Genomic DNA, 23,382 nt, shown 5'->3' with positions numbered 1-23,382 from the left:
TATACAGTACCAGAACATTACTACCAGAAATCTATATTTCATAATTAAAATGTCTGCCTAAAAAGCATCAAATGTGCAAAGGATGTAATATGGATTTAAAAAAAAAACCATTTGGTAAAGGAAACAAAATGTAATCAAAATTGGGAGAAAAATTAAAAAAGTCCATATGTATGATATTTTCTTATTAATTTATCTTCAGGTTACTTTGTATTTTTTCCATAAAATCAGTAGTTGGTATTTGTTTACCATTATAAATACACACAGGTTGCGTGGGTTGATTGATTCAGAATACATTGGTTAGTTTAACCTCTACTGAGTGCTTGGTCTAGTTTGAGTTCAACTTACAGAAAAATGAGAATCGCTGGTCGCCTTCGTCAGTCTGTTATCAGCTAGAACGTGAATTGGAGGAAATGAATTAATATTTTTCTGGAAAACTAATAATGAGTGTATGGGTTACTGAGGCATTCGGTTTCAGTGATCAATTTGTTCTTTCAATTAACACTTTTCAGCACATTCCGTCTTTCCTTTTCATCCCGGACGTAGCTGATCATGTTCATCTCAGAATGGAAGTACTAATTTGTTACCAGTGACCCAATCCCACCCAACCTCCAATTTCTGTTTGCATATATCTCTGTTTACAGTTATTACCACATTTAAACATATTGGAGATTTCTCTGTTCTTACATCTCTGTTTACAGTTATTACCACAGTTAAACATATTGGAGATTTCTCAGTTCTCACATTTCTGTTTACCACAGTTATATGCATTGGGAATTTTCCAGTGATAAATGTTGTTGGCAAACACTGGTTAATAGACTGGTTTACAGTTGGCTATTAATTTAATTAAGTCAGGAAATCCCATTCCAGGAGTACATGGTATTTCAATAGAATGAGCACACTTGACTTAACATTATTATTTCCAATAAATTCAAACACGTTTTGTCCATAATTGTTGATGATTGTGAATCTGTTCTGGAATGGCCATAAACTACAAATGGTTTGAACACTGTTGTCATGGTTACAGCCCCACTGGTTTGGTAGATAGTGATGATAAACAAGTTGTAAATCTTTCATTGTTTTGTAATTAGTATATTTTATAATGAAAGAATCACTGTATAGACTCACGAATGGGCATGGTTGTTTGTTTTATGATGCACTTATCAGAACATTGGTTACTCAAGAACTATTTGGTATCTGCGTGACAATTTTTTCATTTCCTACAGAAATGTTTGTTAAAAATCAAATTTGCATCAGATAATTGTAGATTGTTTCTATGTATGTATTCTCCACAACTAATATACCACAGATTTGAATATACCATTCATGAAATAGCAGCTGCAATGCAAACAGAACCATTGGGTTTGACTTCTAGAGCTGGAAGTAACAGAAAGAAACGGAATATTTGTTTTAGAACACCTTTGAAACTATGACTGTTTGGTGTCTTACACAGTTATTTTCACAGTTAATTCATTCAAGATGGTAAGAAAGGAAAGTCACTGCCAACACTCTTTTAAAGGCACTATCCCTCAGTGAGAAATACACATATGATGAATTTTAGTATACTCAGGGGGAACTTTTTATGCCAGGAACAACTTGACCAGTGTACTGAGAATAACCATTCCCAAGAACTGACCTTCACATCTTGGTTAAATGCTCAACCATTGACTTACATTCTATCCCTAAATAGAATCCATCCTGACACCCATATTGCAGGGGCCAGATGTAGCCTAGTGGTAAAGTGCTCACTTGATGTGCAATTGGTCTGGGATCGATCCCCATTGGTGGGCCCATTGGGCTATTTCAAATTCTAGCCAGTGCACCACAACTGGCATATCAAAGGCTGTGCTATGTGTTATCCCCTCTGCGGGATGGTGCATATAAAACATCTCTTGCTGCTAATCAAAAAGAATAGCCCATGAAGTGGCGACAGCAGGTTTCCTTTTTCATTATCTGTGTTGTCCATAACCATATGTCTGACACCATATAACCATAAATAAAATGTGATGAGTGCGTCATTAAATAAAACATTTCCTTCCTTCCCATATTGCAGTTCAGACAAGTGCTCTACCACTCTACCACTGAGCTACATCCTGCTTCTTCAAGCAACACGATGCCTGCATTTTGTAAAACCAAATTGTTGAAACGTTATCTCCTTTGATATATTATGTTTTGTAAAAGGTCACATATTCCCTAGACAAAAGCAGGATGCTGTTAATTTTCTTATGCAGATGTTGCATATTTAAAGGGTAGTTGATAATTGTGGCTAGGGACTGGTTCCAGGATCTTACACATGATTTAGTGCAGTTGGACTTTCATCTTCTTGGCATTTAGAGAGAAAAAAAGAATGATTTGCTTTGTGTAGACAACACAAAACACCTTGCACCAGGTGGTTCACGTATAGACTGCTACATGTTTCTTTGTGCGGGTAAACTGAGGGCAACAGAGATATATAGGTAGTCATCTGACATTCATTAATTGTACTCAGAAGGTTCATCTTGCAAAAAAATAAAAACAATCGTGATGCCAACTTTCACTAAATATTGTTTACATTCATTTACTATAATCCAAGTGATTTACAGAAATTGCATAAATTATCAAAGAATACATTTATGACCATATGTTCATCTTGAACCCCCTCCCCCCAAAAATCACAAAACCCCCTAAAACAAAACAAAAAACCAAACTCAAAACATGATGATACCAACTTTCATAAATTAGTTAACATTGTTTTTCTAATTCAAATTATTCATAAAAACTACTTAAAATATTCACTTTTAAAAAATGTAATAATGCACGCTGTAACAGCTATATAGTAGGTCAAAATTATAAATAATTGTGGCACCTGAATTGTACAGTGATTCCTGAAATGGGCAAAACAATTCCAACCAAAAACAAATAAAGAACACTCACCAGCCAACCACAACCCACTATCCTGGACAAACCGTCCTAATAAATGTAGTGTATAATTAAAACAAAGGAGGCTAAAATGAAATGAAAAGAAAGGTATAGGCTTATGTGTTGAATGCTTCAAACAGTAAACACTGGCATATATTAAAATAAATAGTGTTTAAACCAATCTCACCAGCAAAGTGGGTTTTTTAACATTCAGTACATAAAACTGGGTATGGGTACTCTATTTACATGCCCATATCCACAATTAGGTTCAGGCATGCCTATCCTAGGTTCGGATTCTGACTCTTCAAAAGGCGATCCTGGGACAGGAGGTACATAATAATGTACTAGTTGATTCCAACATGTAGTGAATTTTAACAGCTTGATGAGGTGTATATGTCACTAGGAGATCATAGCACTGGCAACCTTGTACAAATAGTGGACTAACTGACTCCATGACAGAGTCTTAATAGTTCAATGGAGATGTACATGCCACTAAAAGGCCACAACATTATCTTCTCTTTCACCAGCAATTAGTAACTAAACAGTTACATCCTAGCTGAGGTGCAAAAACCTTGATTGAGCTGTAGATAAAATGTGATGGCTTACACTGAATATATACTATGCTAATTAAAGACATTTTTTTATTATTGCATCCAGCATAAACATGACATAAACAGAGATTACCTCACCTTCCTGGAATCAACCACGTACATAACAGTCACTTGAATCAGTACGGGTCAGGTCCTCAGCAATCTACAGTGACTTTTCAATGAAAAATCCATAAAGTTTAATTTTATTGCTATAGCCATTCACGTACTGGAACATAATTATTGATTTGCAGCCAGTCTGCATTTTGTCAAGTTATTTCTAAATACTTTCACAAAGAATTGTAGTGTTCCCATCAAGGCTCCAGTTACGGTGATGTGGCACTTTTATAAGCTGCCATGACACGTTGGATTGTCACAGGTTTAGCAGTAGATAGATTTTCTGCCAGACTCTTTCTGTGGCCTTAATCACATGTCGTGTCCTGGGTCTGGATACTGTTTCATAAGGAATTATTGGGATTAATGTCTTTGAAAGTTACAGTAATGTTGTTTTCAGGGAGAATGTAGCTAGTTTCCTTCAGGGGAAGTAACTCTACTATGTTGCTAGACACTAATCTGATTGGACAAATTTGATAAAGACAATCTTCTCTGGGCAAGAAGTTCATTTGTCCTCTTGTATGAACTGTGCACACCACAGATATTGGAGGAAAACAATGTGTCTCGTGAAGCAAGAGATGAATTGGTTTTACTGGCCATAAAAACATTTAGTATTGGGTTAATTTAGTTTTCTGAATGTTTGTGTGTGGTAACAAGATGATCATCCATACACATGTAAACAAGTATTTTGGTAGTGATGGTCTTTCTAGTGAAGGTTGATAAGATTTTGTTTTAGTAGGCCTAGACACTTAATACTAACTTAGTTTAGGTTTCCAAATGTTATAATTTTCTATGAGGAAGAAGGCTATACTTTGAGTTGGATGTCACTCATATATATATATATTGGTTAAGTCTATCCAGTCTTTGTTATAAAGACCAAAACATTTTGGTAAAATAAGCAAAGCTTGAATCTGCATACATTTACAATGTTTAAATAGGGTTGGGCAAACTATACCACTCTGTTTGGAGTTGAGTTGTTTCTATATGACCATTGTGTCTGTAGAATCCAAATCTAAACACAGTTAAGCTTCATGAATGTGTACCATCTACATCTAGTTTTGCTACACATTTAACATTTAAATTTCATTAATATGATTATTCTTTTCAAGGACAACATTTTCCAAGAGCAAACCATCCACACATTCATTAGTATATTACTTACATTTGTCAAGGCAAGTCTTTCTTGTGAAGGTCAATAAATAATTTGCATTTTTAGGCATTGAAATTTGATTATGATTTGACTTTCCCAGTTAAATATCATTTAATTAACTTGTAACTATAAAATTAAACAATTTAGTTAAATCCTCTATATTACAAAATTGTAATAAAATATACGACAACAACCAAGCTTCCCAATTAAAAATGCCATTTAATTAACTTATTTTCACAAACTATTGCTACTTATAAAATTTTGCTACATATATAAACTAAATATAACAATTTAGTTAAATGTCTGTTTTACAAAATTGTTATAAAATGTGTGTTTTATGATAGACTGACACTCCAGCCCTGATGTGTATTTTTGTAAAACTGCCCATGGTAAGCGAGAGACTCGCAATACTCAACATGATAGACTGACACCCGAGCCCTGATGTGTATTTTTGTGAAACAGCCTGTGGTAAGGGAGAAATTGGTGATACTCAACATGATAAGACTGACACCTGAGCCCTGATGTGTATTTTTGTAAAACAGCCTGTGGTAAGGGAGAGAATGACAATACTCAACATGATAGACTGACACCCGAGCCCTGATGTGTATTTTTGTGAAACAGCCTGTGGTAAGGGAGAGAATGACAATACTCAACATGATAGACTGACACCCGAGCCCTGATGTGTATTTTTGTGAAACAGCCTGCGGTAAGGTAGAGAATGTTAATATTCAACATGATGGACTACACCCGAGCCCTGATGTGTATTTTTGTGAAACAGCCCATGGTAATGGAAAGAATGACAGTACTCAACATGATAGACTGACATCCGAGCCCTGATGTGTATTTTTGTACAACAGCCTGTGATAAGGGACAGAATGACAGTACTCAACATGATAGACTGACACCCAAGCCCTGATGTGTATTTTTGTACAACAGCCTGTGATAAGGGACAGAATGACAGTACTCAACATGATAGACTGACACCCGAGCCCTGATGTGTATTTTTGTAAAACAACCTGTGGTAAGGGACAGAATGACAGTACTCAACATGATAGACTGACATCCAAGCCCTGATGTGTATTTTTGTACAACAGCCTGTGATAAGGGACAGAATGACAGTACTCAACATGATAGACTGACACCCGAGCCCTGATGTGTATTTTTGTGAAATGACAATACTCAGCACAGCGGGACTCTGGCAGGATGGATGTCTTAATGGCATCTTGCAATGCTTCATTGATCACTGTGTTTTAGATTGCAACTCTGTTAGCTTCGGTAATGAGAGCTTAATTCCTGTGTCTCTATGGAAACCGAAATAATGTCGGGATTACAACAAACAACTATGGTAGTAATCTCTGCTTTTAATGTTATCGATCACTTCTATAAGTTGTTGCGTATGTATCTGTGCTTTAAGTGTTTTTAAACGTGATGTTTTGTTGATGTTCTGCTTTATTCATGCATTCATAGAAATTATTTTGTAGAATATTTCTTATTCTGTTTATAAATACTAATTTAGCAATTGCTTTGCTTCATTTTATTAATGATGTTTCCTGTGTGTAGGTGTAAAACTGAATGAGTGAAAATACAGGCTATATACCCACCATAGATCTAATAGCTTAATACATACATGGTAGAAATAATCCATAAATGGCTTCCGTAGAAAAACTGTAGCATAATCTAATCACATTTTACATATACATAACCTCTATTGTTCCATGTCCAGTGTCCAGACTGATTACACATCTCATTATGTACAGTGATACAGTGCATGTAAGAGAGGATTCCACTGAGTTGTCTTCTCTGATATTGATAGATCAATAACTGCTCAACAAGTGATAAATAAAACAAAATATGTACAGGTATACAAATGGACTTCTCATGAGTTGAATAGTGGTATACAGTATGTAATAACTTGTTAACAGGTAATAAGTAAAAAAAAAAAAAGACAGAAAAAATAGCAACACCAAAAAAAAAAAAAAAAAAATTCCCACCCCACATACAATATACTAAATGCCTAGCTAACGATATATTAAGACTACCAGGAGATTTCAAATGGATTGTCTCCCCTATTATTAATAACTACTCAACAAGTTTTTAAGAACCCAAAACTATGTATGAGTGGACTTCTATTAAGCTATCTCCCTTACCAGCAACTTTTATAAACTTACCATAGTTTAAATAAAGACACATATAGACATATACCATTAGCCACACACACTATTAACATACCGGTATACAATTTATTAACATATACAGTTTATATGTACAACACAAATCTGGCTACTACTGGGGTACCGTTAGCCACATACACACTAGCATGCGAGGTCTGAGGTATTTTGTGTCTCTATCTCAGGTTTGACCCCTAATGAACACGCTGTGTCTCCACTGAGCCGCACGCCGGGCAGCCACGCACGTGCCTATAGTTACATGAGTGGCTCGGACGAAGAGACGGAACACGCCCCCCTCACTCTGAGACTCAGTCAGCAGGGAGCGATTTATGCCCAGCCACCCGACACACTCAGGTCCGACCGTAGTAAGCATAAGTGCTCACACACGTCCGAGTCGGAGGAAGATAACCGATATCCCATGAGACAAATGAGTCAAACAGGTAATCATCGCAATCATCACCATTATCATCATCTTATAATCATCTCATAATTGTTGACGTTTTGTCAGTACAAGATTGTATAACATCATCATCCAATGTTATTAAATGAGTGAGACAGGTAATTGTATAGTCATTAAAATCATCACCATTATCATCATCTTATGATCATTGACGTTTTAATGGTAAAAAATCATCATCCAATATAATCACTATCATCATCATCATCACCACCATCATCTTTATAATAACTGGTATTTTATCCGTACAAAATTGCTTAGTAACATATCATTATTAATATCATAAGATGTTATTCATATTGATCAAAATAACAGTGCCTTAAATACTATGCGATCACATACTTTGATGATATACTCAGTTAGGAAAGTTTTATGTCTGGTGTGTTTTGGTGAAATTGATAACATCAGTGTATCAAAAAGCCACTACCATTTAAAAGACTCTTGTGATTTGTTTTCTTTCTAATAATTAAAATATATCTTTCCTTAAACTTGAAAATAATAATTAATTTTTAAAACATTCTAAAAACATTTCTTAAGTTTTAAGAAATATTCCACCTTCCTTTCAAAACGTAACAAAGTATTTTATTTCCCTATGAATATAAATATCAACACAGCCGAGTGGTCTCCCTTGACCTATGAGTTATGCAAATAACCTACACAGTAAATCGTACTTACATTAAAAACAGTTGGCTGCAATAACTGCCATTAATTCACAAATTCAGCTACATATCTGTTGCCATTGCTTACATATTTTAAGATGTGCTATCAGCTTAACCGCTATTGACCAAATGGTCTGGACTAAGTCATTGAGGATGTACACCTTGCATGGAATATCTTTCTTCAGTAGCTTGATACATGTATATGCATTTTATCATCACTATATGTTTACTGTTTAGAAATGTGAATGTGTAAACCTAACTTGCTATATGTGCTGTCTATGTGATTTGTTTCAAATTGCTGTTAATGTTTTTTTGTAATTTTGTTATTTTGTTTTTGTTTTGTTTTGTCAGTAAATGTGGATAGAAAGCATTTGCTGCAATTTTTAATATTTGTCATTTGTCTTTGTTGTTATACCTAAATGTTACCCTTTTCAATTTGTTTTAATGTGATTTGAATGAGAATTGTTATATTATGTCCATCTTTGTTCATCCACACTCTTGACAGTTGCAAGTTACCAGTGAGTCATTTGTATGGCATCATCGTTTGTCCACCATCACTTTGGCTGGCATCCCACATTGGCTCACCAATGTTAGTGTGTCAGTGAATTCAGACTGTGGTCTTTGTTTGGCTCACCAACACTAGTGAGACAGTTGGCTCACCAACACTGGTGTGACAGTTGGCTCACCAACACTGGTGTGACAGTTGGCTCACCAACACTGGTGTGACAGTTGGCTCACCAACACTGATGTGACAGTTGGTTCACCAACACTGGTGTGTCAGTGAATTCAGACTGATCTTTGTTGGTGGCTTATCAATGCTGGTGTGACAGTTGGCTCACCAACACTGGTGTGACTGTTGGCTCACTAACACTTGTTTGACGGTGAATTCAGACTGATCTTTGCAAGCAGGATCTAGCTCAGTAGGAATAGCATTTGCTTTAGGTGCTTGAGTCATTGGATCAAACTCCATGAACACATGCTGTGATGCATTTCCCATTTCAACCAATGCATCACAACTGTTTCATCAAAGGTTGTGTTATTTCCCATCTCAACCAATGCATCACAACTGTTTCATCAAAGGTTGTGTTATTTCCCATCTCAACCAATGCATCACAACTGTTTCATCAAAGGTTGTGTTATTTCCCATCTCAACCAATGCATCACAACTGTTTCATCAAAGGTTGTGTTATTTCCCATCTCAACCAATGCATCACAACTGTTTCATCAAAGGTTGTGTTATTTCCCATCTCAACCAATGCATCACAACTGTTTCATCAAAGGTTGTGTTATTTCCCATCTCAACCAATGCATCACAACTGTTTCATCAAAGGTTGTGTTATTTCCCATCTCAACCAATGCATCACAACTGTTTCATCAAAGGTTGTGTTATTTCCCATCTCAACCAATGCATCACAACTGTTTCATCAAAGGTTGTGTTATTTCCCATCTCAACCAATGCATCACAACTGTTTCATCAAAGGTTGTGTTATTTCCCATCTCAACCAATGCATCACAACTGTTTCATCAAAGGTTGTGTTATTTCCCATCTCAACCAATGCATCACAACTGTTTCATCAAAGGTTGTGTTATTTCCCATCTCAACCAATGCATCACAACTGTTTCATCAAAGGTTGTGTTATTTCCCATCTCAACCAATGCATCACAACTGTTTCATCAAAGGTTGTGTTATTTCCCATCTCAACCAATGCATCACAACTGTTTCATCAAAGGTTGTGTTATTTGCCATCCTGTCTGTAAGAAAGTATATATAAAAGATCCCTTGCTACTTCTGAAACGATGAAGCAGGTTTCCTTTAACACTATGTATCAGAATTACCAAATATTTGACATTCAATAGTCAATGATTAATATAAATCAATGTGCTCAAGTGGTGTTGTAAACAAAACAAACTAGCTTTTTAAAAATCACGACCTTTCCAACCAGAATCAATGTTGGGTCAATATACTGATGGTGTCTGAATCATGGAGTGTGATTTCCTTTATTGGGTCAACGTAGGCCTACTGATGGTGTCTGAATCATGTTGTGTGATTTCCTTTATTGGGTCAACGTAGGCCTACTGATGGTGTCTGAATCATGTTGTGTGATTTCCTTTATTGGGTCAACGTAGGCCTACTGATGGTGTCTGAATCATGTTGTGTGATTTCCTTTGTTGAGTCAACGTAGGCCTACTGATGGTGTCTGAATCCTGTTGTGTGATTTCCTTTGTCGAGTCAATGTAGGCCTACTGATGGTGTCTGAATCATGTTGTGTGATTTCCTTTGTTGAGTCAATGTAGGCCTACTGATGGTGTCTGAATCCTGTTGTGTGATTTCCTTTATTGTTTACATCTATGTTCTAGTCTTTACTTCTGAACCATTACACGTGCTTCCTGTTCCACATCATCTTATCATTGGTAGATGTAAAGGATGCAATATGCAACAGTCTAGAGAACTACAATGTAGCAGCTGTTAAGTACAGACAGCAAGGTAAAATATAACACTGATAATCAGGGTTTCAAAATTCACCGAATTCTTCAATGCAGGAACTGTTATCTCATCGAGGACATTACATCTGTCAGTAATGCAATTTTTCGTGGAAGTCTGATAGTTGATGTCCTGGTTTTTTACATGTGTATTTCATACACATGGTTTCATTTTTGTTATCTGTATGTAACTGGGTTCATTTTTGTCAGCAAAATGTCATCTGTGACAGATTTTTCTTGAAACATCTGTTTTACAAAACATTTTCATTCTTGGTAACATGCATGTCCCAAGTGTATTTGGCCCCAAGTGTATTTGAGGAGAAAAAAATGTCAGCAGCTGTGTGTAATACTTGAGCACAGACTGATAGGGAAAGAAAGAACAGATCTGAATAATGAATGCATTCGTTACATTTCGTGTCACATGAGATAACATTGTATGTCTGAGAAAAGTCTTAATTGGTTTAATTGCTTCCCCAGAGCAGAACTCAATATTCTGCAGTGGTATTCATTTTCAAATTCTTTAAAAAGATATTGCAATGTTGAGAAACCAGTTGCCAAGAAGTAATTTTTAACCTTCAGTCTTAATCGAGTTGACATGACAGCATCTGCAGGATATTTATACTCATTGTGAGACAAATTGTGTTAAGAATGCTTTGTTAATCATATACTCTTCAAAAGAAGAAACGCAAAACCACATTGTCGTAACATTTGGAGAATTGATTTAATTATTGAATGGTGAGTCCGATAATTACCAAATGTTGCAGGATTGTTCACAATTCACTCTAGTCCATTGTGAGTAAGTGATAGGACACACCACCAAGGTCAAGGTCATCTGGAGTCAATACCGGGTGTGGCCTCCGCGTGTGTTGACAACTGCCTGGCACCGCCTGCCCATTGAAGCAACCAGAGTACGGATGACGTCCCAGGGTATGGTGGCCCACTCGGCCTGCAAGGCTGCTGCCAGCTCGGGCAGGGTCTGGGGCTGTGGTTGTCGCTGTCGGAGGTGTCGGTCCAACTCGTCCCATAGATGCTCAATTGGGTTCAAATCCGGTGATATCGATGGCCAAGGAAGGACATTAATGTTGTTGTTCTTTAGGAAAGCCGTTGTGAGACGTGCTGTGTGAGGCCTGGCGTTGTCATGTTGGAACACTGCTTTGGCGTTGGCCATAACTGGAACGATGTGTGGCCGGAGGATCTGGTCAATGTAGCCCTGTGCATTCAGGTTGCCCTGCACGTGGACCAGGTCAGTTCTGCCAGTGTGTGAGAAGGCTGCCCACACCATGACACTACCCCTGCCGAATCTGTCCACTTCCTGCACGCAGTTTGCCGCATAACGTTCACCACGACGCCTATACACGCGACATCTTCCATCATGACGTCGGAGCAGAAATCGGGACTCGTCACTGAACCACACCTGTCTCCATCGCAGTTGAGGCCATTGTCGATGAATCTGGCACCACTGCAGTCGGAGTCGACGGTGTTGTGGTGTTAAGATGACACCTCGAACTGGACGTCTGGCACAAATTCCCACCTCATGTAGGCGGTTCCATACGGTCTGGTCGGATATCCTGCGCAAACCTGGTATTGCTGCGGCTGTGGAGGTGGTAGTAGTCAATCGTTCCCGAAGGTGGCGTACCCGGATGTAGCAGTCCTGCCCGGGGGTAGTGACCCGTGGTCGACCGGATCTAGGGAGGTCACGTGTTGATCCATGTTGCTGGTAACGGTCCCACAGTCTGGAGATGGTGCTTGGGGACACATGGAATGCCCTGGCAACGGCCGTTCTGGATTCGCCTGCGTCTAGTCGGCCGATGGCATTGTTTCTCACTGAGACGTGGCATGTCCTGGATTGTCAACTGTCGGCCAGATACAGAGGCCAGGCAAGTGAACACCCTGCACTTTTATACTGTCGGTGTTCATGTTGCACGTGCAGACAACGCACGTGCAGTGGTGACATGGTTTGCACGTGGCTGCGTTTTTGCGAATATTCACATTTTGGAACTTTATTGTACAGTAGCTGCGTTTTATCGAATGTAACCGTGGGAATGTGTTTGGGACATGCAATGACCTTATATTCACAAAGCATGAACCGGTAGGAAACATAAAATCGGAGTTCTAACCCATTTGTACCCTTTTGCGTTTCTTTTTTTGAAGAGTATATATGTTGGTTCAGAATATTAAAAGTTCACATTGAATTCATTTCAATTGAATTTCTTGTTTATATTCAATTAAAGTTCTAGGCACACACCTCCCCTATCAGGGCAGTAGGTAAGTGGTTAATGTGAGAGAAGTCAGTACGGTGGTCTTACCCATTGAATCATTAAAAATCCGTGGGAGCTCGCATCCCAGTAGCTACCAGCCTGAAGTCTGATAGCTCTTCCACTATATCATCAAGGCCGGTACATTGAATTGGCCTTGAATTTTGTCATTTGTTTTTGTATGCATTCTGATACATGAAAGTGATAGTTACTGAAATCAAAAATTTGAATTTGAATGCAGTCATTAAACCAATTTCATGAGTGAACAATATTGTTTACAAACATCATTTTGGGTACTAAATAAATGTAGGATAAGGTTTATTTATGTACATTTGTATTACTAATTAACATACAAATCCCCATCCCTATAAAAATCCCTACATGTGTTTCTCTATAAAATTCACAAAAAATCCCTATCAACCTGTCTCAATGTATGCCAAACATTTATCTGCAAGACATGGATGCATACATCCTCAAAACAAGACTCCCAGCTGATACAGTATGAAAGCCTGTTTGATTACCATATAATTACCATATGGTGTGCTGGTACTAAAATTAGTCTTTAATTGTACATTTGTAGGTTATTTTGTATACGCATATTTCAACATATGAAATGATCAGTTAATTGTAAGAGATAGAGAAAACTCGATTCTTAACGTAAAATGGTAATTTAGAAAATGTTTTTTAAATTAGCCTTGATAAGTTGCATTAATTTATAATCCAATCTAAAAAAACATACGAAAACAATAAAAACTACAAAAACTAAAACAAACCCCACCAATAATTAAAATCACATTTAAAGGCAATTTAAAGAAATTCATGATCTAAGTTTCAAATGAAATGTACTTTGTGCATCCTGCCACAAACAGGCACAAACAAAATGGTTCAGGTCGAATAACAATTACCATATCTTTTAGTTCCTGTGAAAAAGTAAAGTCAGGCAAGATTATATATAAATACATAGAAACATGATATTTTTTATTAATTGAGTGATATATCTTATAAATAATCTTGGATTTTGTTTTCATCATATTATCAATTTTGGCATTGCCCAAAACTGTTCCAATTTCATGGGTCTTTGATGAAATCGTAGTGCTAAGATAGCTTCGAAAATATGAATCCAGGTTTTTTCTTCAATATCATTTCTATCTCTAATAAATGCATTCAGTTTTAAGAAATACATTATATATTATCTGGGGGTTTTCTCCTCCTAAACACTTTAACCATTGTTTTCTAATATAATGGATTTAGCAGGCAGGTAAGTTTGCAGTAGATTGTTTGGCCGACTTTCCCGAGAGTGTTTGTGGTGTTTGGGGCTGAGTAATATGGCCCACAAATCAATGCCCAGGAAACATTATCATATTGATTTTTTCTCATCCAAACTGATTTTTGATGTTCCCAGGATTAATGATGTACTTTTATTAGCACTAACTCTTGATAAACGAGACACCAGCACTTTGAGCAGAAAATAACCAATATGATGTTTGCTAGAGTTTGTCCAATTCGGAAGATTTAAGTAAAGTGGTCAATTTATGAGGCATACTTCTGGAATATTAATTGAATTTTCTAATACAAGGTTTCTTTTCTCCACATTTATGAAACATATATTTTTAAATATCCACTATTATTTGTAGAAATATATATATATATATATATACATACATACATACATACATACATACATACATACATACATACATACATACATACACACATACATACAGACACACACACACACACACACACACACACACACACACACACACATATACATACATACATATATATATATTTATCATATAATATCTTACATTTTCAGTGCAATCAAAGTATGTGATATTTTTCAGATCACATACTTTAAGAATTTGATAACTTTGCAAATTAGATGTAAATTAGTCGAGATCTCAGCACTAGGTTTATTGTCATTTAAGCAAACGTACTTGGGTGACACTCCATGATTGACGTATGCATTCATAGTCGTCAAATAAAAACATTTCAATGGCAATTTGACACTGAAAGCTGTCCAGCATTCAGAAAACGAAAAACATTAGGCATAACTTTATTTTGATGTAAGGACATTCAAAATGATGTCATTCGAGTTTGATGTCATTTCCATTCAAAAATACACCGCGCCACATATTCTTACGTCATTTGGATATCTAGTAATGGCGGACTGGAATTAAAGTTGCTGTACAGTTTACAAAAACACGTTGTATTAAGCTTGAGCTTATATGATAAAGAGATTATTACCCTCGTGTATTTCGGTATATCGTCAATATCATATATTAGGAATAAAAATAATATATTATGCTCACCAGAGGCTTGCATAATAAAAAATGTATTCCTAATATATGATATTGACGATACCGAAAAACACTGGTAATAACCTCTATATATTGTCAGATCATATTAAATGGTTTATACAGTAGATTACATGTACTTATTTCATATTCAAAAGTCTCAACAATATTAGTGAGATGGTACCGATTGTGGAAAGGGTAGTTTTGGTGGACTGGATTGGCTATATCAAATAATCTGGTTGGATTCCAGACTTTTAATTTGTTAATATTTAGCCAGTTAAAAGTTACAAATTTAGTGCATTAAAAGCAGTGTATAGTCTTCTGGCATACATCAGTATTTTGTCGGTGGGCCCATCGGGCTATTTCTCATTCTAGTCAGTGCACCACGACTGGTACATGTACGGTATATCAAAGGCCGTGGTATGTGGGATGGGCCATATAAACGATCCTAATGTAAAAATGTAGCGGGTTTCCTCTCTAAAGACTATATGTCAGAATAACCAAATGTTTGACCTCTAATAACTTATGATTAGTAAATAAATGTGGTCTAGTGGTTTTGTTAAACAAAACCAAAAACAAACTTAAATTTAGCACCAGTATTGGTGATGTAGTGGTTACGGTATTGACTTTATAAAGCTGATAGGTGCTGAGTTTGTATCTCAGTATTTGCTTATTCAAAGGGGTCATAGTATACATGAATAGGCATAGTAAACTGAGCTTTGAAAAATACACTGTTGCTATTATCAGATGATTACATTCTTACTCAATTACCAGCTTAAATGGCTACTAGTTAAACATTAAGACTCTAGTATGTGTTTGTGTGTCAATAAAATACATTCACTTTCTTTTTATAATTGTCTGTCCATAATTGGTAGGTTTGTATGAAATGTCACATGTTCCAAAATTCCCTTTTCCTTCATGCTCCTTGAAAGCTTCATCTAATTGCATGATAGTGTCTGCGGCACTATTTACAACCTTCACATTTTGCTGCCAGCTCATTGAAGTTTCTGTGGAAGCTATCGACTACAGAGAATGAGGTATAACCTTTCTCAGTATTTCTTATATAAAGAGGTAATTGCATTGCTGGCTCTAACAGGATTCTGGCCATTTACCACCATCTATCAGCTATTGTTGACAGTTTTATGCAGACCATTGGGTGATGATGTTCCCCAGATCACTGCTGTTAACCTACAGTATGCTGCATTAGGTTCCATACACCAGATCACTTATGGGGGGGGGGGGGGGGGGGGTATTTAGAGGGTGTGGGGGGGGGCAGGATGTAACTCGGTAGCAGATCACTGGATCATGTGCAATAAATAAAAATAACTTATAAGATGTGTTGCATGTGTTGAAATGTGTTGTATTCTCAAAGAAAAGTGATGTCTGTAAATTGATGTCATTAGTTGTCATGAAGTATAGTATGTGGTCTGGAAATTAGCATTTCTAAGGCAGCTATGATGCACTTTATGCATCCTACTTCTCTGTATGGTAGTACATGTATTATGCATGAACAAGACTGTTTTGAGTATATGGTGTTATATCATCAATTCCCGCTTACACTCCACTGTATAAACAGACAGCACCTTGCATTAATTTCATTATTTTAATACATAATTTGTGTATAATTTAGGAATTTTGCACGGTGATTGATAAGGCTTCCTGGACACGGGAGCCATATTGTCTGAGTGAGTATCTGATTGGCGACGTGCGGTGATATACATTTGCAATCAATTTTCTCCTTGATTCCGAGCTTATGTGTGATTGCTTTCATAGACAGAAACAATGAAGCGTATTTGTACATAAACTGCAGACAGTTCATGATTTTGTATTGGTTTCCGTGATTGGTGGTCAGATGCAGGTCAGAACATGGCTTCGGAACGAAGATTTCTGTCGATCTGCTCTAGCTTTACATCCGTACTAAAGGTTTAATGTATTTTAATATTCCACTTACTCAATAAAAACAATGCTTAATGGCTTCCATTTTTTTTTCTGAAATAGAGTAATAAAAGAAAGGATGTGTGTCTCCATAGCTCTTTGAGGATTCCTAAAATAAACTTCATTTCCAGATTGGAAATGCATTTTATGTTTTTACAATATTTTTATTTCTAAATGGATAAAAATTTCTTATTGGTAGAGAAAGAGCTTATTTAGGCTTCTTATAAAATCTCAGTTTTGTGAATGAGCGAATGAGGAAGTGATGTGATAAGGACATTTTGTGCATGTATGTCTGGTGCCATTTGGAAAACTGTTTAAAAGTGTTGGTGGTCTCTTTATCTGCTACTCTAAAATCAGATAGGCAGATATCTCAAGATACCTACTTCTGAACTTTATGTTCTTAGTCTCACTTAATACACAGCTGTTGTCCCTTTTTTGTTAAAACTAAATCTTGTGAGAACTCTGCCACCATGACATAAAATCCAATAGGACAAGCTTAACATGGAAATTCTTTGATGTAATCCAATAAGTCATAAAAAAATCATCATTACTTTTTTTTCCTATTTTATGCCAGTAAGATATAAAAGAATAACACAACTGCCTATATTATATATACCAACTTATCTCTAAAATGCTGAGTCATCTTGTAGGAAGCCAGATGTCTTTTTTAAAATTATTCATTTTATAGTAAATATTTGTTTTCACTCTTGATATATTTAAATGTTCTCAAAATATACAGTTACAGTATTAACCAATTTTTATATTAATGTTTTCCCAGTTGTAAGATGGTGACTGGATGACAGTGTAGAAAACTATTCCTTATTAACCAGTATCTTGGTAGTATGTGTACATGGATTACTATTAAAACAGGAGAATATCACCCAAATTTCTGCTTGATAACAATAATAATACTTTTTAAAATCATACTGTGGAGAAACTAATATGTAATGTATTAATAGATTAGTTGTAAGGGATGGGAGAACTAAACATTTTGTTCTTGGTGGTATACACAATAATAAACTATTCTAGGAAAACTGAGAATATGTTAAATGGATTTACAGGAGACCTTGGCCTTTTTCTAAAGAAACCACTAGTGGCTTAATGGCAGAAATATTAAGTGCTGCACTGTATGTAAAATGTCAAACAAGTACTATCATACGACAGACACCAGAGATGATTCCCAGATGACCACTAGGTCTAAAAGTGTCCAGGGTTTAATAGAAGATTGTGCTGAAATCACAGAAAATATCTCTTTCCATACTGGAAGTCTGTGTCATCTGGGGACCTTCCTTTGTCTCACCCGCTCTATAGATTTGATAGGTCTTGATAGCCAGCGAGCTCTGGGACCAGAAAATGGTGTATTAATCAAGTTTGTAAGTGATGTCTTCATCTCGGAGTATGGTGGAAATCAAATTTCAAAGAGCAAACAACAGATTAATAACTTGCTTGATCAACTCAGCAGGAAACTCACCTTTAGTGCTTGTCTACAAATGATGATGACACAGAACTAGACAAACACTAATTGTATTATTTTTTTGTCGCAGCTTACATTATGCTCACCCGTTATAAAGATATAAATAGTTAAATATCAAATGCCATGGAAAGCCTGTCTTGGACCTATTGTCAAGGGAACTCAGGTGTGCATGTTTGAACTTTCAATATGTTAAATGGTTGGTTGATTTCCCATGGCAAAATATTGATTGTATTATCATTATCATATTATACACTGTGTGTACACACTGTAAAGATGAGCGATACATCAAAGGTTGTCTGGAAAAATGCATAGCAAAAACTTTACTAATGCAGATCTGAGATTTGGAATCAAGAGAATAAATTCCATAATTAAATTGATTATAATAATTAGAAGTGCTGAATGAATTGAATGCCAGTATACTGAATGAACACATAAAAATTAATGTTATATCATCATATCAGTAGCTGAAATAATAGTTTTTGTCTTGCCTTTATGAAGTAACGAGGCACAATGTAGTTATTACTTTTCTGATGATGGTGGCGGCAATGGCAACAGCATCAACTTTTTCATTAAAGTTCTGCATTTAAATCTGTCTCTCACAAGCTATACATTCTAGATCAATGAAACTTGGTTTACAGTTGCACCTATAGTTTTTAGTTCATCACAGTGCACTGCAGAATTCTTGTTGTGTTTTGTTTTCACTCTCATATTGAATTCTGGATGCATGAAGAAATAATCTCTTCTAAACTGGCAGTCGTGATACCTCGGGTTTCAATCAGTTTTGGCTCCATCACTGTCCAAGAAGGAATTACAGTGAAATCTATCTCAGGTAGAAACCCTACAGTTGAACCAAGGAAAGGAAATTGTGTCCACATGGGGCAAAATTTTGTCTGGAAACCAGCAGTGTTGTGTTTCACCCATTTGTACTTGTTGATTGCAGCCAATATGTACGTTTTAGTACACAGTTAAGCAGTGGATTTACTTTTTAGTGCACAGTGAAGCAGTGGATTTACTTTTTAAAAATATCTCGTCAAAGCCTTTGCACCACGACTGGTATACCAAAGGCCGTGGTATGTGCTATTCTGGATGATGCATATAAAAGACTCCTTGTTACTAATGGAAAAATGTAGCAGGTTTCCTATTAAGACTATATGTCAAAATTACCAAATGTTTGACATCCAATAGCCGATGATTGATAAATTAATGTGCCCTAGAGGTGTCGTTAAATAAAACAAAGTTTTTTTCTTCTTTTTTTAAATATAGTATTATTGTTCAGTGAGGAATTGTTACAGAGCCATTGGTTTATAAGATAGACAAATGTTATACTGCACAAACCCACATATATTGTAAGGCAATTAAGACTTCGCTGAAGTTTAAAAGTAGAAAAAATGCTGGATAAAGTTAGAAATAATTTTTTTTTTTTTTACCAATATAAATATAGTAGGTGATGCAGTGTCATTAATTTGAGCCTCTGTTTTCCTGCAGAACAAATTCATAATAGACAATGGTGTAAATAGAGCTTACAAGGCTGTTGTGATTGGAGGTTTTTAACAGGCAAAAGTAAATAATCTCAGTCACTGGGTTACATTTTCAAATATTAATGTGAAATATGTTTCTCGAACTGGTATCCTTGTTAACTTGTTGTGTTTACTCTTTCCTTGGAGTATGTGATGGGTTACATCGTCAAATCCCAATGTGAAATATGTTACTCAAACTGGTATCCTTGTTAACTTGTTGTGTTTACTCTTTTTGGGGAGTATGTGATGGGTTACATCATGAAATCCCAATATGAAATATGTTGCTCAAACTGGTATCCTTGTTAACTTGTTGTGTTTACTCTTTCCTTGGAGTATGTGATGGGTTACATCGTCAAATCCCAATGTGAAATATGTTTCTCGAACTGGTATCCTTGTTAACTTGTTGTGTTTACTCTTTCCTTGGAGTATGTGATGGGTTACATCGTCAAATCCCAATGTGAAATATGTTACTCAAACTGGTATCCTTGTTAACTTGTTGTGTTTACTCTTTTTTGGGAGTATGTGATGGGTTACATCATGAAATCCCAATGTGAAATATGTTGCTCAAACTGGTATCCTTGTTAACTTGTTGTGTTTACTCTTTCCTGGGAGTATGTGATGGGTTACATCGTCAAATCCCAATGTGAAATATGTTGCTCAAACTGGTATCCTTGTTAACTTGTTGTGTTTACTCTTTCCTTGGAGTATGTGATGGGTTACATCGTCAAATCCCAATGTGAAATATGTTGCTCAAACTGGTATCCTTGTTAACTTGTTGTGTTTACTCTTTCCTTGGAGTATGTGATGGGTTACATCATCAAATCCCAATGTGAAATATGTTGCTCAAACTGGTATCCTTGTTAACTTGTGTTTACTCTTTCCTGGGAGTATGTGATGGGTTACATCGTCAAATCCCAATGTGAAATATGTTGCTCATACTGGTATCCTTGTTAACTTGTTGTGTTTACTCTTTCCTTGGAGTATGTGATGGGTTACATCGTCAAATCCCAATGTGAAATATGTTGCTCAAACTGGTATCCTTGTTAACTTGTTGTGTTTACTCTTTCCTGGGAGTATGTGATGGGTTACATCGTCAAATCCCAATGTGAAATATGTTGCTCAAACTGGTATCCTTGTTAACTTGTTGTGTTTACTCTTTCCTGGGAGTATGTGATGGGTTACATCGTCAAATCCCAATGTGAAATATGTTGCTCAAACTGGTATCCTTGTTAACTTGTTGTGTTTACTCTTTCCTGGGAGTATGTGATGGGTTACATCGTCAAATCCCAATGTGAAATATGTTGCTCAAACTGGTATCCTTGTTAACTTGTTGTGTTTACTCTTTCCTGGGAGTATGTGATATTGGAAACATGGGATCTGTGAATAATAACAATTGTGAAAAAAATTACAATAAAAAATGGTGGGTTCTTGTTTCATGTATGATGTGTTGTTCCAGTTCTTGTCAAATAGTCAGTGCTTTCCTTGATCAGCCAAATCGTCATTCCATTCTTCATTTGTACAGTTTAGTGTCTTGTCTTCATCTCTTGGCATCATCAGCATTAAACCTTCAATGTCTGATTCCCTCTCATTTCATTGAACAAACTGTCTGTTGTCTGTGGTAATAATTTAGTTCTTCAACTGTGTTTTACCAACATTAAAACTATTTTAAAATATGTTTTTCTTTACAGGTATGGTACCCCCACCAACAGTACCACCTCCACCACCACCACCTATAGAAGACATTCCTCAACGTAGTCCTGGACCAACCAGGAACAAGTCATTCGGTCCCTCTGTCAGGGGCAACTACTCTGATGCTGACTTGATACGGCATCAGCAGAACATAGACCACGAAGCTGACTTGGAATTACCATACTTGGTACAATCTGCACCCGGTACAGTTTTTGTTTCACCAGGTGAGTTCTTGTTCTGGGCCCCATTCCACAAAGCAATCTTAGCCCTAAGATCACCTTACATACATAGCTACCTTATGCACTAAGGTGATCTTAGTGCTAAAATCGCTTCGTGGAATGGGGCCCTGTTGAAGAAAACCTAATAGAATATTAAGTGTAGAAGTTGAACAAAGTCAGATTCAGAAAACGAAATTCTAGTAAGATATAAAGTGTGGCATGTCATTTCATTTCAACTGATTTTTATGCTTATATCCAATTAAGGTTCAAGCATCCTGCCCTGGGCACACACACCTCAGCTATCTGGGCTGTCTGTCTGGGACAGTGGGTTAGTTAGTGGTTAGTGAGAGAGAAGAGGGTGTAGTGGTCTTACACCTCTCCATTGAGTCGTTAAAACTCGTTCTGGGTGGGATCATGTACTGGGCTGTGAAACCTGTACCTACCAGCCTTATGTCCGATGGCTTAACCACGATACCACTCATGTGGCATTTGAACAATTAGTCAGGATCAGAAGGAAATGAAGTAGTTTATTAAGTGTGACAATTGAACAATTAAAGTTGGGATCAAATGAAAATCTAGAAGGATATTAAGTAGTGCATTTGAACAATTACAGTCAGGATAACGTGGCAGCTGGCCAAGTTGCACAATTTATTTAAACTCTAAATTTGTAACAAATTACACTACACATTTCCATGTAACAAAACATACACTGAATATTGTTATTAATGAAGCTAAGTTATAGATTTATGCTAAACTAGCTACCAGTAGATGAAAAAGAACAGATTTTTCTCTTTTCTCTTTCTAAATGAGCCAAAGGATTTGCATAAAAACCTATGACTGATATTCTTTAATTACAATTTATGACTATGAGCTGACACTTCCAGTGTTTTTTTACACCTTGGTGTACATTTGTTCTGTCTGATTTAGGAGACAAACTCTTTAACTCCCCTGATCATCTCATCAGCTCTTCGCACACTTTCCCACTGTTACGGTTGTTGATAACCAGTCAGTGAAGACCCTGTTTTTTTAAATATTCGGTTTAGTGTCTTGTCTTCATTTCTTGGGAAGACGTTCAAGTCTGAAAAACAATGAAGTAGATGGCAATCCACTGGGGCAGGAAAAACAAGTAATGGGATAGTTAGCCATTCCTGCGGTAATCGAAGACCGAACATCACGCTTTTTACGTTCTTTGTCAGGTCGATATTTCTGCAGGGTGATGAATGTTATTACAAGAATGAAGGAATACCATTTAGGCCTTAGGCATGCTGTTAAAGCATAAAAAATGTCTATATTAAGCTAACAAAATTATGTGAAATTATATATTTATACCACCTACTTACTTTAGGCAACACTATCTTTTGGAGATGATGGAATAATGATAACACAAACCTTCAAAAGAATTCTTTTGATCTATTACAGACTGGCATAGTTTGAGGGTGGGGCCATGAAAGCCAAGACGCTCCCTTGCTACTAATATGTGTCA

At 36.4% G+C, this 23,382-nt stretch overlaps 1 protein-coding gene across 3 annotated transcripts in view; it reads left to right on the top strand.

Annotated features, from left to right (window-relative positions):
• LOC121373986 (teneurin-m-like) overlaps positions 1-23,382 on the top strand; it is a 217,200-nt gene that overhangs the window by 122,429 nt on the left and 71,389 nt on the right. For all 3 annotated transcript variants that reach the window (XM_041500842.1, XM_041500841.1, XM_041500840.1), the window contains exons 5-6: positions 7,100-7,354; positions 21,681-21,905. In XM_041500842.1, coding sequence (XP_041356776.1) covers positions 7,100-7,354; positions 21,681-21,905 — 480 coding nt within the window. The remainder of the gene's footprint in view (positions 1-7,099; positions 7,355-21,680; positions 21,906-23,382) is intronic.

The sequence above is a fragment of the Gigantopelta aegis genome, chromosome 6 (genome assembly GCF_016097555.1).
Source record: "Gigantopelta aegis isolate Gae_Host chromosome 6, Gae_host_genome, whole genome shotgun sequence".
Lineage (NCBI taxonomy): Eukaryota > Metazoa > Mollusca > Gastropoda > Neomphalida > Peltospiridae > Gigantopelta > Gigantopelta aegis.
Note: the sequence above shows the minus strand (reverse complement) of the source record. Positions and strands in the feature narration are given on the sequence as shown.